This window comes from Bufo gargarizans, chromosome 10 (genome assembly GCF_014858855.1).
Source record: "Bufo gargarizans isolate SCDJY-AF-19 chromosome 10, ASM1485885v1, whole genome shotgun sequence".
Taxonomy (NCBI): Eukaryota; Metazoa; Chordata; class Amphibia; order Anura; family Bufonidae; genus Bufo; species Bufo gargarizans.
In genome coordinates this window covers 106,379,130-106,395,737 of record NC_058089.1, presented here as the reverse complement: position 1 = coordinate 106,395,737, position 16,608 = coordinate 106,379,130, and the positions used below count along the sequence as shown (strand labels likewise).

The window sequence follows — 16,608 nt, the reverse complement described above, 5'->3', positions numbered from 1 at the left end:
TTCGTCCCTCTACTCTTGGTAGGATGCCTTAATTTTAGATCTATAAATCCTGTTAGCTGAGAAACACATGGCATAATCTGCATTGCAAATTTTACTCATGCAAATCTTTTTTTCTTTTCTTTTCATTTTAAGGGAAAATTCAATGAACATTATTCCCGACACGTCATGTCCCTCGAATATGAACTATTTGTGCTTATGTTTATTGAGCAATAAACACTCAGGTCCACTGCAAGTAAATCTCCCTCTCTGCGTGATGCACCGGATGCCCACAATCTGGATGTGAGCAGAACAATTGTTTCATGTTGTCCGTGTTCCCTACAACTTGCGTTACGATGCCAGAAAGACTTAGGGAAACGTTCATGGATGTTTGGACTCCATTCTTCATATTATGGATTGCTGTTCTTCCTCATGTCTATATGGCTCCAAGGAATGAATCCTATGTACTCTCCACCGAAGCCACCACGGAACTTAATGGAATCATGGATGAACAGAGAGTATTAAACAGATCCAAGAGAGGCTGGGTGTGGAATCAAATGTTCGTGCTGGAAGAGTTTTCTGGACCTGAACCAATACTAGTTGGACGAGTAAGTTCTAGATTTTATTCTTTCAAATGTTCTTTTTTTCACAGGTTGTCTATAGTTTTTATATTTTACAGAAATTGATATTTATTATTATTTATTTATTTTTGTATCATAATTTTATTATTGCTACTTCTTAGTACCATTGTTGCTGCTGCTGCTTCTAATATTATCACTACTGCTATTGTCACTATTACTACTACTAATACTACTGTCATTGCTACCACTTGTATTACTACTACTACCAATATTAATACCATTACTACTGCTACTAACACTATTATTAATACTACTGCTAATGCTACTACTACTACTACTAATAATAATAATAATAATAATAATGATAATAATAATAATAAAAAAAACTTTACATATATTTATTGGCTAAACTTCCTAAAGGGGACTTGTCAACTCTCCCAACATATCTCCAGTAAATTACTTGAATTCTTAAAAAAAAAAGCAATTGTGAAGCATCTTTCTTAGGACTCTGCATAGTGTTATTTCTCTATTATTCCACCTGGAAATGTATCAATAAAATGGAAAGTGGTCATTCCCCTTATTAAAGGGAGCCTCTGAGCAGTTTTGACCATGTAAAAAGCGCTTGAAGGGGTTGTCTCTATTGAAACAATGAGGGCTTATTGCTAGGATATGCCCCCATTGTCTGATAGGTGTGGGTCCTACCGCTGGGATAGGCACCTATATCGAAAATGAAGCGGGCCAAAGTGGTGGCTGGAGGACTCTGGTCTGGCTACTACTAAGTGCTCTCCCCATAGAAGTGAATGGGAGCACACGGCGCATAACCAGCCACCATCCCCATTCACTTCTATAGTCCAGACCGAAATAGCCGAGCGAGCGCTTAGCTATTTTCAGTGGCCCATAGAAATGAATGGAGGGCGGCTGTGCATGTGCAGTGCGCCCTCCACCACTTTCAGAGCTCCATTAAAGAGATAGGTGCGGCTTCCAGCGGTGAGACAAGCACCTATCAGACAATAGGATAGCGTTGATTGCAAATATTCTAATTGCAAATTTTTATTGCGAATATTGGCACTTCGAAAATTCACGAATATCAAGACTGTAGTGCTATATATTTGTAATCGCCAATATTCTAGATTTTTTTCATCAGTACCCATGATCCCTCACTGCTTCTTGCTTGTGGGCAAATGAGAAGGCTGCAATGTCTTTTACTTTAGGAGTAGTGTTGATTTAGAATTTACGTATCGCTAAAAATTTTGCGCAAATTTCCGGATTGGCGATTTTCACAATCAAGAAAATGAGTGGAGATCACAAATTCTCGAATTTGTGAATTTATGGTGAATATTCAACCAAAAATTTGCTAAATATTGCGAATTTGAATATCGCCCATGCCGCTCATCACTCCAATAGGAGCATATACTAGTGATATGCCCCCATTGTCTCAGATGGAAATACCCCTTTAAATCTCTAGGTAGGGGCTGAAAAGAGCAGGACAAGCATACATTTTGTGGAGCTTTTATTATCAGAAGCGGTGTGAACATGACATTGTTTTCTGCTCTTGCAAGTGCCCTGGGGGCAGAGCTTCACTGTGCAGTGCTCTGTGCGTTCAGATACTTCACAGCCCCTCCCCGGCTGTAGTGCTCTCCTGTTCTGATGCTACAGCTTTAACAGCGGGAATGGGCTGTGAAGAATGCGAAATGCAGAGAGCACTTCCCAGTGAAGCTCCACCTCCTGGGCACTGGCAGGAGCAGAGCCTGGTAGAATACATTTTCATATTTACAATACCCCTGATGATAAAAACTCTACAAAATGTGTTTGTCCTGCTCCTCCAGCCCCCGCCGAGCATTGGGAGCAGTTTTGTATGGCCATAGCTGCAGACAGACTCCCTTGAATAGGGTGTTTCCATACACAATCTACGACCCAGCTGTTATTTTATTCCTCCTTTCCAGGAGGAATAATAGAGGAGCAGAGTTCTACACAGCTCTAGGGAAAGGTGCTAGAATTGGTATTCCATGGGAAATGAAGGTACTCAGTTAAACACGCATATAAGGGGCACACATACTGTATATACGATAAGCTCTATGTGACATGTGGAAGGGGAAAAATTCAGTACCATGGCCAGCGACTCATTATATTACTATTTATATGCACACTTTGCACTGTGTTGAGATAATTTCACCCTTTTCAGTTAAAGGAGTTGTCCTGGCTTTTACTATTGATAACCTATCTTCAGGATAGGTAATCAATATCAGATCGGTGGGGGTCTGACACTCGGCACCCCCACTAATCAGCTGTATAAGGAGAAAGAGCCCGCAGTGCGCACGTGCCGTCTCTCTTCCTGTCCACTGCTGCAGTCTATGGTCTTTGCCATAGACAGCAGCTGCACAGCAGGGGTCCCAGGTGTCGGACCCCCGTCGATCTGATATTGATGACTTATCCTGAGGATAAGTCATCAATAGTAAAAGTCAGCAGAACCCCTTTAACCCTGAATATACATTCATAAAGAAACGGAGGCTATTTAGCTAATGGATGCATTTTTGCTATGAGATTTGTTGGTAAGTGCTACAGGTAGTACATGGGCCGGTGACATGCAGCTGCTATTAGTAGTTGGTGTATGTGAAATATGATATTATATTGCTTCATGTTGTAAGGATATTGTTCATTGTATATTCAGAGGTAGAGTATAGAGAAGTTGGGCTTTAAAGGGGTTTTGTCCTAGGGGTTGTTAGGATATGCAACCAATGTCAGATAGCTGCAGGTCTCTAGAACAGGACCCCCAAAATAGCAGATCTAACTCCCAATATACATAAGTGGAGGGTGCACTTTACAAGTGCAAACACTGCTCTATCTAGCTCTATGGGGCTGTCGGAAATAGCAAAGCCAAGCCAGCGCTTGGATATTTTCAGAGTTTCAATAGAAATTAATGGAGGGCGGCCACGCATGTTCCGTTCTAGAGATAGGAGTGGGTCCCACCTTTCAGACATTGTTGGCTTATATTCTAGAGAATACAGTATGCCATCAATGTCTGAGGTTAGACAACTCTTTGTGACTTTGTAAATATTTACTGAAGTCCTATGCAAAAAGCCCAAATAATCATGGTCTCCGAAGGAGTTGGGCCAGATGTGAAACTCTGCTCTTCTGCACCTGTTACCCCTTGCCTAATCTACCAAAGAAACCAGGCTAACAGCGGCAGCTGCAGACAGGATCGCACCTTACCAGACTTATGCGATCCCGGCCGCACTGCAATCTGTCAATATAACAAAAGAGGGGACGGTTAGGGGTCATGCTTACCTTGACTTAAAGCAAGGAAGCCGCTGCCCCCTTGACTTCCAGCTGACCGGCAAGATAGCACTAATGGCGCTTAAAATTTAGTTTTTGGACACTATGGAGCATCAGATTACCGGATCAACCATATGATTATTAACAGACTGGGGGCTCCTATGAGGTAATGCTGGCGGTTTTATATGCCTTTTTGAGGTGACAGGTTCCCTTTAAGTGGTGTGGGGGACTAAGTGGCGGGGAATGACCACGCAGTCAGGTTGGAATCCGTGAGTGAATTCAAAAAACAGGAAAAATCGTATATGTCCTTTATACCTTTTCTCCTCTTATGATCCACTTCTGATTTTGGTTTCCAAAACTGCTTCAGGAAATGTGACTGTGTGGCCGGGGGGAAGATTTTCACACATGTCGGACAGCCCCTGTAAACTGGTGGGTGGTGTTCACGGTGAAAAAATGGTTGGTCGTCCCACCAATCAGTAGCTTTCAAACTGGCGTTTTGGCTTTCCGGAGATCCGTTCAGATCTCTCACAAGCGGTCCGAAACGGACCCGTTTGGACCTAATGCATTCTGAATGGATAAGGTTTGCCTCTGTTCCGTCTCCATTCCGTTTTAGAGGCGGACACCAAAACGCTGCTTGCAGCGTTTTGATGTCCGTCTGACGAAACTGAGCCAAATGGATTCGTTTTCTATGACACAATCTGGCACAATAGAAGACTGATCCGTCCTTCATTGACTTTCAATAGTGTTCATGACGGATCCGTTTTGTTAAACATAATACAAATTGATCCGTTCTGAACGGATGCAGACGGTTGTATTATCTGAACGGATCCTCACCAAACGCGAGTGTGAAAGTAGCCTTAGGCATCGGAAATAGTCACAGGAACGTGTAGTGGAGGGAGCTGCTCCTTTTGAAGTGGAGGAGAGCAATGCTGCGGGAACCAGCTCTATCCACAGTGTAGTGGGGATACGTCATGCCGGTGCTTATTTTCCCTAAAGATAGACCCTAGGAAACCCCCTATAATTCTATTAGATATCCTAATGCAATTCCATCCTGTATTTATCCTGGAAATGAACGAGTTTTGTCAGTGAAAGCCATGACCATCTATTTTCATAAATAGCAGACAGTGTATTTACGCTGGATGCAATGCATTAGGACTCAATGTAATTGCACTGTGGACATCTCTGCCGCTATATGACATATACTACAATATAATTCCATGACTATTACAGAGATTGCTGCCTTTCTTCTTCCCCGCGTCTCTCTTCATTTACTGCTTGTAATGAATGATGCCATTTGTGTAGTATGTTCATTACTGAAATAGTCATGGCTTCAGTGCTTGCAAGATACCAGGATCCAGACCTGTCATTTGTTCTGCTGTGGAAGGCATAGGCAGCTGCCATCTCTAATGCTACCACTAGAGGTGTCAGATCCAAAATTATGCCTAAGCCCCGAGCATTCAGGCAGTATGTGCCGCGTCCACAGTCTGCAAGGAATCCATGTGAAACGTTGCTGGTTCTGCAGCCAGTTTGGTTGATGCATAGCAGAATATGAATCATGCACATTATTTCTAAGATGATCGGTGATGTTTCTGATTGATCTGCTTTTACCTGGATAGGTTACACTGAGACATGACACAGGTATGCTTAAAGCAGAAGAGTGAAGGGTTAAAGGAATTATCCTGAAAAAAAAAAATAATATCAAGGAGCCCTATTAGGGAGATGTAGCTTTAATGGGTTGTCTCAGAATGATAACATCACTTTTCCATAGGACGCGTGATAAGTGTCTGATTAATGAGGGTTTGACCCATCACAAGATAAGGTGTCCTGTGTCTTCATCTTGAGCGGAATGATGGTTGAGGATATGACATGGCAATGCTTTTAACCTATATGGGGCTGCTGGATCTTTGGCAGTCCAATAGACTTTGAAAGGAGCAGAAATGTGAATGCCAGACCACCATTTCTTGATCATGAGGGTTACAGTGGTTGGACCTTCACCGAACAAATTAGAGACGTATCTTTAGATAGGGGATAAGTTGTCGTTCTGGGACAACCCTCTTAATGAAGAGAGGTCCCATTTAAAACCTTAATCTGTTAGTGAATACACTGAGTGTGGGGATTACTGTCAGATGAATGTGTTCATATCTGAAGAATGGGGAACGGGGGGGGGGGGGGGATGTACGGAAAGTCAGTTTAGGGAACATCATAAGCCTGCACAAAAAGATGAATTTGGAAGTTGGGGTTAACCTGATTGCATGGGGCAGTGCTCTCTAGAGAACTGATGGAGCTCGAGAAAACTGTTGTAACAGAGAGTGAGAGGTTCAGATTATGGAGAACGTTAACCTTACATCATTGGCAGAACAGAGTGCACCAGTAAGGTAGTAGACAGAAATGAGGGCATATGTAGGGAGATACAGCATTGTGGAGAGCTTTTTTGGTGAGAGTAATATTTTACCTATGTTTCTGTGGTGGATGGGACTGTATTCTGTAGTGGACTATGGGACAAAAAAATGTTGCAAGATTTAACCGGCAGAAGTTAGAAGAAAATAAATCAATGGTGTTTATTTGTCGAAAACCTCAGGTGATTGGGTGAATAAAATACTGCAAATATTTCCCTAACTTCCTCTTGAGAACTTCCTGCATTGAGTAAGAGTAGGAAGAGCAGCTCTAGAGCACAAACTGCTGCTGTAACCTGTAAAATATTGGATCGACTAAGAGAAGATGACTAGGGATGAAGTGAACTTGTGTTTTACAAGTTCCAGTTTGGGGTTCCGTTTTTATTACAATTCCGACATGGATTCTGTTACCACGGGCCATAATGGCCTTAAAGAGGCATTCCGTTTTGCATTCCGCCATAATAGAAGTCTATGGATCACATAACGGATCAGTCTGGTTTCTGTTATGCAGGAGAGGACCAGATGGATCCGTTTCACGGCCCACAAGTTCGCTCATCCCTAACGGTGACCAGTCTCCAGCACATGCCATTTTTACCAAACGATTAAAGGACTTGTCTAAGGCTAGAAATAAGTATAATTGCCTCCACCCCAGGCAGAAAGATCACCATTTTGTTCATAGGTTGTGTCTTGTATTGTATCTTAGGTCCATTCTAGCTTGGTATGAATTAAACCAGTCCTTTCATCCTTTTGCTGCCATATTAATTCTATTTTTGTAACCATATTGTACTTTTTGGTGCAGAATCTCAGTAAATAATTTTCAACTGACACTGTAATGAATACTGGAGCACCGAATGGAGCCCTCACATGAGAATAGCGGTCATTTAGTGTACGTAGAAACCTTCTGCTTCCATCCTCAAAGGCACATGAACATAATTTAAGCGGTATTACTATTCAATTATCCTGGCTTCTGCACTGCAAGGAGGCAAAAAAAGCAATATGAAAAATATTATCATAAATATGAAACACTCCGAAAATATGGATACCGGAAATTAGACTTTCAATGTGAGGTTCGCCTTGTTAAAGACTGGCTCGGCTATCTAAAAAACCGAAACCCCATGCTGTAATACACTGAAGGAAGCTTTAATTTTGAGAAATTTTAATGAAGCCACAGGCTGAATAAAAAATGAAGACTCCAGGATAAAATTAAAGCGCTCAAAGAATTTATACACATAACAAGACGTAATGATATCCCGTAATAAAACAAGATGTTCAGGAGCTTTCACAGGAGGGTCTTGGTCCTCGGGAAAACGGCGGCAATCCAACGTAGTGCTCATTAAACTTGACAATTATATGAGAGTCATAATTTGTTCCAGTGAAAGCCATTGCATTTATTAATTGCAAGGATCTAGGAGAACAAGTGTTTTTTACACCTACAGAATTTACATTGTGCTTACATTGCTTGCGGAGGTAGAACTCAACGGGTTTCTTGGATTTTGTAAATATGTTTTGAAGTTTTTGGTACGCCGAAACTTAGACAAAGCCTCGTTCCCTTGGTGCAGACACAGAGATATCTTTTTATATCACCAGGCAAAGAAAAAAAAAAACAACAGGCAGACAATCTGCTCTGAGAAAGAAAACACTTGATATTACATCTTATTCATATTCGCGAAGGTTTAAGGCACTTAGACACAAACCATACAACATGTCTCATTGCTAGCTGCCATCAACTGTCTCTGATAAATTAACTCTAAAGACCGACAATCTGACTTATAGTAAGTCAAGCAGTAAACAGTGCTCAATGTCAAGCAGCAGCTGCGAAAGCAAATGGGATTTTAGGGTATATGACAAGAGAGCTAAAAAGCCATAATCTCTTTGTAATATTTCTCCTCTAGAAAATCCCTTATCTTGACTTTAGGATATAGTTTTGGGCTCCCCATGATATAAAAGATATAGGAGAGCTAGAAAGAGATCAGAGGTGGGTGACCATATTATTAAATAGTAATAATTCAGAGCAACAGGAATCGTAATTTTCTCTTTCTTAATACATTTTGCTATTCGTCCAACTGGCTTTCTCAATTAGAACTGCTGTAACAAGGGGTCTCCGACATTAAATACTGGTGAATCATGCTTCGTTCATGGTGGTAAGATGTTGATTGCATTTGCACGATTGAAGCTATGAACTGTGATTAAACTGCCTTGAGTGAGGTGCTAGAACAGCATTGTAAGTGGCAGGCAATTGATATTGCACCACGCCATCTCTATTCAATTTTGTTTTGTCTTATTTAATATAAATAGATTCTTTCATGCCTCTTTTGAACCACTCCTGTTCTGTGTCTGAGACGTGAACCTCATTGTCATTAAATGAGTGTCCTTTGTCCTTAAAGGGGTGGTATCACTTCAGCAAGTGACATTTATCATGTAGACAAAGTTAATACATGGACCAGGTTTTGATTTAAAAATAAAACCGGACCATACATTGTGTTATTAAACAGGCTGTTAGTTACCAGAAGTTACCATCCGTTTACCCATAGCCATATATATTACTGTCACTTTGACAATGACGTTTTCAGGTGAAAGAGCTTGAAAGGTGTTATAGATACAGTCCGAGGAGACCTCAAAGTGTCATTCAAGATTTTTAAGGGCAGTTTAAATATGCTGTATAAAATATATACATACCAAAAATATTTTGTGATGCTCTGTTGGGAGTTGCCTATTCTACATGCGTCTATATATGACCCCACAGTGGTTGTAGTAGTAATTTGTCGAGGGTTTTGCCAGCATGCTATAATAATAAATTGAATTTGTATTATGAAAAACTGCAGTACTTAGGCTATTTTCACACTAGAGTTTCTACTTTCCAGTATTGAGATCCGTCATAGGGTCTCAATACCGGAAAAAAAAATACTTCCGTTTTGTCCCCATTTATTGTCAATGGGGACAAAACATAACTGAACAGAATGGAATGCTTCAAAATGCATTTCTTTCCATTTGGTTGCGTACTCATACCGGAGAGCAAAGCGCAGCATGCTGTGGTTTTATTTCCGTCATGGGATGCGGACCAAACGGATCCGTCATGACCCACAATGCAAGCCAATGGGGACACAATCTGACACAATAGAAAACGGATCCGTCCCCATTGACTTTCAATAGAGTTCATGATGGATCCATCCTTGCTATGTTAAAGATAATACAACCGGATCCTTTCATAACGGATGCAGATGGTTGTATTAGCAGTAACAGAAGCGTTTTTGCTGAACCCTGCTGGATCCAATAAAAATGCTAGTGTGAAAGTTGCCTTAATAAGGTTCCTTTCCAGGAAGAAAGGACAGATTAAAAATGTCAAAAATGTGCAAACCTATTTAACCTAGAAGATTTTTGCAAATTGAATTTCCCTGTTTATGTTTTACATTGAGAGCAATCAAAAACACAAAATAAATAAATAAATAAATCCATGTTTTCATCTCTGTCAACGTGTGGCTTTCAAACTTCAAGTCCTGAAGCTGGAAGCTCACCATGCTCCAAATTTACCATCTGTCTTTAACTATTATTGGGTGTTTCATAAATAAATATATACTGCTACAGGATGTTTGACCCAGTTTTACTTGTTCAGAAATAGCATGTGATTGACCCTTAGGCTGGTCAAAATGTCTAGATAAATTCCTTTTGCTACATCTGTTTGGCTGTAAAAATAAAGACGTTTAATTGTTTGAGTGGATTTCCATCTCTTGTCTGTCATAGCAGTTGTGTAGGAACATGCATTATCATTTTAAGGATGTGTTATGTTATGTTTTTATTACAATTATTATTATTATTATTATTTATCAAAGATTCATCTATTTATAAATATATAGTTTTTGTTATTCAATATTAACAACTTAAACAAATAAGGCAAATGTATAAATGTAAGAAGTGCCTACAAATTGTGTTATCTGATGTATCCTATGAGACATATATTATAGTAATCCTTTGGAGGATGTTAAAACTTTCTGTCCATACACTGCCACTTAAAGGGGTTGTCCGGGTTCAGATCTGTAAAACGGATAGGGCAGCGCTAATGCCCGCCCTTTAGTGTCAGTCATGTCACCAGGCTCACTGCTAGGCGAAAGCCTCTGCCTAGCTTTACACATGGAGAGCCCAGTATGTCACTGGATCTCCAAAAAAAAGCCTTTGCCCTGTGTGATGCTCTAATGCTCATATCAGGGGGGCTGTTTGGGTCAAAATGGGGATATGTCCAGGTTCATGGATAGTTAAATTGATGGCATATAGTTAGAATATGATATCAATCTCAGATAGGTCTGAGTCCCACATCTAGGACTAGCTCCTATCTCCAGAATGGGGCCCCCATAGTGAACAGAGAACAGCCGCACATGCCCAGACACCCTCTAGTCACCTCTATGAAGAGTTTTCCAAAATAGCGGAGTGCTGACTTTCAGCCTCACCATAGTGGTGAAAAAAGAGGCAGTCGTGCATTCATTGTGCTCTCTCCATTCACCGCTATGTGAATAAAAAAATAAAACAGCTGGGTATTTTGGAACACTTTGCAAGGTGTGCTCTCCTTCACTTCCAGGGACCCATTCTGGAGGTTGGAGTGGGCCTTAATAGCTGTCTGTCTGACATTGATGGAATACCATTGCTAAAAAATCACCAATACCTGTTATGGGAAAAATCCTTTAAATCTCCCTTAAAGTCTGACCCCTGGCAAGAACTGTAAATTGTACTTTAATCGACACCAACATACTGTAACACTCTGCAATCAGTTTTACTTTCCTGAAGGTCATCATTCCATTAAACCCTCAATGTTTTCTCCTAAGCTATAACTGAAGTCTATGCTGACCATGACAGCATGACGTCTAAATGGCTGCACCTGGAAATTGTATGTCCTATGCTTTCATGCCATACCAAGCAGCTCATGCCAATATTGCTTGGTTGTCATTTTGCCATGTACAAAACAGGCTTCAGCTGTGGAGGACAGTAAGTATTATCTACACAAGTAAAGACTTGAGTAGAAATGAGTTCTCCATGTGAATGGCCTACAGCTGAATTCTCTTTTTTTTTTTTTTTTTAAAGTTTAACTTTTGTGGAAATTCCACTCTTCTAATATTGGGTAAAGAAATTCTTCTGCCTTCCGGTGTCACAGTATTGGTGGCTATTAAAGCTTCTACCAATCTAGTTTAATAAAATTAGGGCTCCCTGCTTGGGGTACTGAAGGCAAGTCGGGAGGGGACTTTAAAGTATCAATAAATAAATACAAGATAAAAAAAAAATTGTCTCAAACATCTTAGTTTTAGACCAGTGAAAGAAAATTATCCTTGACTGATCAGATGACTAGTTTTTGTACACGGTTTACATATTTTGATGGCACAAGTGACGTAAAATAGGTCTAAAACCTCTTCTTGTCAAATAACTAGACTTACCATAACACTGGACTCTTTGTAGGACTCCGACTTCTGACACCACAATGATCATCTGTTTGAAGAGATTGCGGTGCTCCTATGAGCACTGAGTCTTCCACATAGCTTACCAAGCAATGTGCCATTCAAAGTAAAAATGCTTTCTGAAATAGAAGTGTCAATAGTTTATTTTGTTTATCAATTAACGCAAATGCAAAGTGAATGAACAAAAAACAAGAAATCGAAACACAATCAATATTTGGTGTGACCACCCTTTGCCTTCAAAACAGCATCAGTTCTTATTAGGTAGACTTGTATACAGCTGTTAAAGAAACTTGGCAGGAAGGTGAACCTACCATAGATCTACTGTTGAGGTAGGCTTGCTCAAATCCTTCTGTCTCTTCATGTAATCCCAGACAGACTTGACAATGTTGAGATCAGGGCTCTGTGGGGGCCATATCATCACTTCCAGGACTCTTTGTTCTTCTTTACGCTGAAGATAGTTCATAATGACATTGGCTGAATGTTCGGGGTCGTTGTCCTGCTGCAGAATAACTTTAAAATATCAACACTTCTATTTTTTAAAGCATTCTTCCTTTGCAAGATTTGTCTACAACTGTCCACCATGTCTAGAACTTTGGCACAGTGCTGAATATTTTTTTTTTTTATTTCTTCAAAAAGGTAGCTTTTTTGAAGAAATATCTTCCTAAAATTCTTTCCATAGTTCTTCAAAAAAAAAAGGGTCTTTTGATGATACATCTACTTTTTCATCATTAGTCATTTTGAAGGCATTCATTGGAAACAACTGATATATTCTAGAGCTTGGACTGTAGCTAAATGAGTTAATTTACAATGCTTTTCAATAACCCATTTTTTTCCACCTTGCCTTTAAAAGGCTATATAATTGTAATGAGTCTCCGTGTACATAAAACTAATTGAACACAAATTCATCCAGCATTTAAAAAGATATGATAATCCCTCCAAGGTCATGCTAATGGGGAGATTGTATTCCAAACTCTGCTTGGAGTTGAAATAAATGATCAAACAATGTATCTTAATAAATGTTTCTTCTCAAACACATTTCTTCTAATGACCTTGTGTAATCATACATTACTTCCGGCTCCTTCTGTTCTCACCTTACATAATTACTTCATTTGTTTCTCCTGTTTTGATTAGTTCTTAGGTTCTATATACAGTATATTGATAATGTTGCTATCACATTTAGCCTTGCAATATTTAGCTGATTTTTCCAGAGTATTCTCTTTTTTAGAGGCAGAAGAAAGACTCATTATGTATGTTTAAAGGTGTAGACGTTGAAGTTTTTTTTTTTTTTGTCCAAGTGTTTAATAGTTAGTCACTGCCCGTCAAGGACAGTTTAAAATAAAACAAAAAATGATTATTGGTATAAAAATGTGAAAAATGTGGAGGAAGCTGAATCCCAGGTAGCCGGGTATCTCAGGCAGAAAAAAACCTACTAACTGGGGAATACAGTGGGATATAGTAGTTGCAGAAGACGTTCAGTGATTAAATGAAGTCCTTGCATTCATCACCAACAAATGTGTAGGTACCCCTAGCTGTAGCCACTAGAATAAGGGGTGTTGCTGTGAAGCTAAACACCAAGTTTCCACACTGGATGTGGTTAATTCAGGTAGCTAGTGATTTAATCTTAGATTGCAAAACTGATTAGACCACATGGGTCGTCAGCAGCAACAACCCTAAAAGGTATGAGCCTCATGCACACGACCGTATGTATTTTGCTGTCCGCAAAAAAACGGATTTTCAAAAAATACGGATGACATCCCTGCGCATTCCATATTTTGCTAAACAGAACAGCTGGCCCCTAATAGAACAGTCCTATCCTTGTCCATAATGCGGGCAATAATAGGACATGTTCTATTTTATTGCGGAGTGGAAATATGGACATAAAGACGTTTGCGAACCCATTGAAATTAATGGTTCCGTATACGGTCCGCAAAAGAAACGGAACAGACACGGAATGAAAATACGTTTGTGTGCATGAGGCCTAAGGGTGAAGTATCAGATGTTTACTGAACCTAATACTAGGAGGTAGGCTGTTGAATCCACCACAATGCTTCCAGTTATCTAGATCACCCCCAATGCTCTACCCATAGAAACCAGACCAAGCTCTAGGTCCACCAGACTGAGATCTACTACTTAAGTGAAAACAGCTCTCAGATATGGCATTAATATGACCAATTAAGATTTTACATGGAACATGGTTTTGTTTTTTTGCCTTCTTCTAAAGGGATAGTAATATAGCAATGTATGGTATGCACTTTACACATGTAAACAAACGTGAAGACAGAAGCTGTCCACCCTTAAGCAGGTAGGTCATCAATATGTGAGAGGGTGGGGGTCTGACATCTAACACCCACAATGATCAGTAATTTTAATAGATTGTGGTGCTTCTAGGAGTACTGTGTCTTCCACATAGCTTATCAAGCACAGCACTATACATTGTATAGTGGCTATACTTAGTATTGTAGCCAAGGTCAATTGACTTCAATGGGACTGAGCTGCACCTTGACTGATAAACAAGACCTTATTGGCCTAATAAGAGAAAGCAGCACTCACCGGAGCACCAGTGACCTCTTCAAACAGATGATCAGACCAGGAATCAGACCCCCATTGATCAGATACTGATGTCCTATCCTGAAGATAGGTCGTTAACATTATTTTCTTGGAAAACCCCTTCAAAAAAGCTGTGTAGTGAAAAGATATTGATGACCTACAGTGTATCCAGCCAACCAGGTCATCAATATCAGATTGATGAGGGTCCGAATGAATGGGATGAGGAGTTGTAATTACACTGGGCCACCACTACAAGCGAGAAGACATGCAGGTGATTTTGAAGAGGAAGCAGTGCTCGCACTAGCGCCACTACCTCTTCAGACAGCTAATTGTGGGGGTACTGGGAGTGTGACCCCCACAGGGAGTCGGACCTCCGCAGATCTCATATTGATGACCTATTAGAAGAACCCCTTTAACGTTCAACAAATTTGGTTGAGGACCCAGTTTCTCTTGATATGAATTTAATACAATCAATACATTACTGAAACATAAAAGTGAGAGCCTTGATAGGCTCGAAATCAAAACATCTCAAGATATGTTGAAGCAAGAGGAAAGATAGGGAAGGACATATTGTTGTTAAAATATACTGATATATATATATATATATATATATATATATATATAAAACAAAAAATAAATATTAAAAGAGTCCAAAAAGACCATTTGACATGAAGGTCCCCAGCCAGCCAGACATTGAGTCCCAGAGGAATCTGCTCCAGAGCTTAGTGTATTACGGTTATTGTAAGTTGAAATAAGATCATACAGTAGTAAAGGATGTGATGAGCAATTTAGAACCTGACCCAAGAAATTATCAGCAGGAAGTCTGGATAATTCAATTTAAGGGGTCACTTTAAGGTTTACAGTATTAACAAAAGGGGCATCCATAGGTCACCCACGCAGAAAAAAAAATATTATGAACTTAAATTAAGCGAAAGACAACAAACAGCAAATCCAATGACCAATTATTTTACCATGTTTATATACTGTTGTGTAATATAGATATTCAATGTGTATATATGACTCATTCAACAACCATAGGAGAGTTTTTCTTTCTAAAAATGTCATTATTATCAAAGCTTATTAAGTGGCTCGTTAACAATAGGTAAAGCAAAGTTGAAGATCAGATCATCATGGCTTATAACTGTAGAATGTATGCTGTTTATTTTTTGCTTTTTGGTAGCAAATGCCTGCCATTGTATATGCACACACATTAATCACCTAGGGCCATGCGATCCTCCATTTTCATCTTTCCTGTGTTCTGATCTGAAAAATGGCCAATGCTTATTAACCAAACCGACTAGCCAAAACATTCTGATTTGGATTTGACCCAAACTTTTGGAAAATATAGGTCAAATTTGATTTCATAGTTAATAATTATTAGAAAAGGATCAATTAGGTTGTCATCGGGCAGCCAAAGTGGCAGACAGTTTTCCTCCGCCACTGGAAAAGCTAGCACACTTGTCAATTTGTCACTAATTGAAATTATGACGAGATGTCACAGAATACAGAAGAACCCTTCCTTACCTTTCCTCTTAGTACAACATATCCCAAGAAGAGTTATGCAACATTATTATTATTGTTCCACAAATAGAAATAAATAAGCGGCACTCTCCATACGATGCAAATATTTCTTTTATGCTGGGTACAGAGAGGGGAATAACAAACAGTGCAATCACAAGAACGTGGCGACGGCCGTTTCGTGTATCACTGCTTCATCTGGCCAATGCTGAAAAACCCATGACGCAAATGACATCATCCTTTATGCGCCACTGGCGTGGGCTGTCGCACATCATTGCGAGTGCAGGCCACGTCAGCAACTGGGGGGTGTATCAATGTTTAGAGTAAGATATCAGTAAAACAATAAAGGCAGTAAAAAACATACATATAATATTGAATCATCACAGAAAGACACTCATATCAAGTTTTTCATTCAGTCCCAGAGGACCGGTGGCATTTGAGCGTAAAATCCATCTGCTATCATTTCTTAATAATTCCCGTCCTCTATCGCCCCCCCTGGGTGGATTCTGAACAACCTCTAAGCCTGAAAATCTGAGGACTGAACTATCTCCATTATGTACGGACTGTATGTGTTCTATGAGGCGTGGGACACCCCTCCCGGTGGTGATTGAGTGTATGTGTTCACGGATACGTTCAAAAAGACAGCGGACCGTCTTGCCGATATAGAATCTACCACATTTGCACAGGATTAGGTAAACTACATATTTACTCCTGCATGTAATTAGTGTGTTCACTTTATGGTTAATACCTCCGAAAGATATGTATGACCACTGTGGATTGAACCTGCAAAAAGAGCAGCTGCCGCACCTTTTATTGCCTTTAGGTGACCAACCATCTAGCCAAGTATAGTTTTTTGTTTCTTTGAAATGGCTGCGGATCAATTTG

The 16,608-nt window shown here is 39.9% G+C and overlaps 1 protein-coding gene across 1 annotated transcript in view; it reads left to right on the top strand.

Annotated features, from left to right (window-relative positions):
- Positions 1 to 299: 299 nt before the first annotated feature.
- The window catches only part of LOC122920383 (cadherin-8-like), a 391,866-nt gene continuing 375,557 nt past the window's right edge, over positions 300 to 16,608 (top strand). Inside the window, exon 1 of the mRNA XM_044269837.1 lies at positions 300 to 584. Within this exon, the coding sequence (XP_044125772.1) occupies positions 300 to 584 (285 nt within the window). The remainder of the gene's footprint in view (positions 585 to 16,608) is intronic.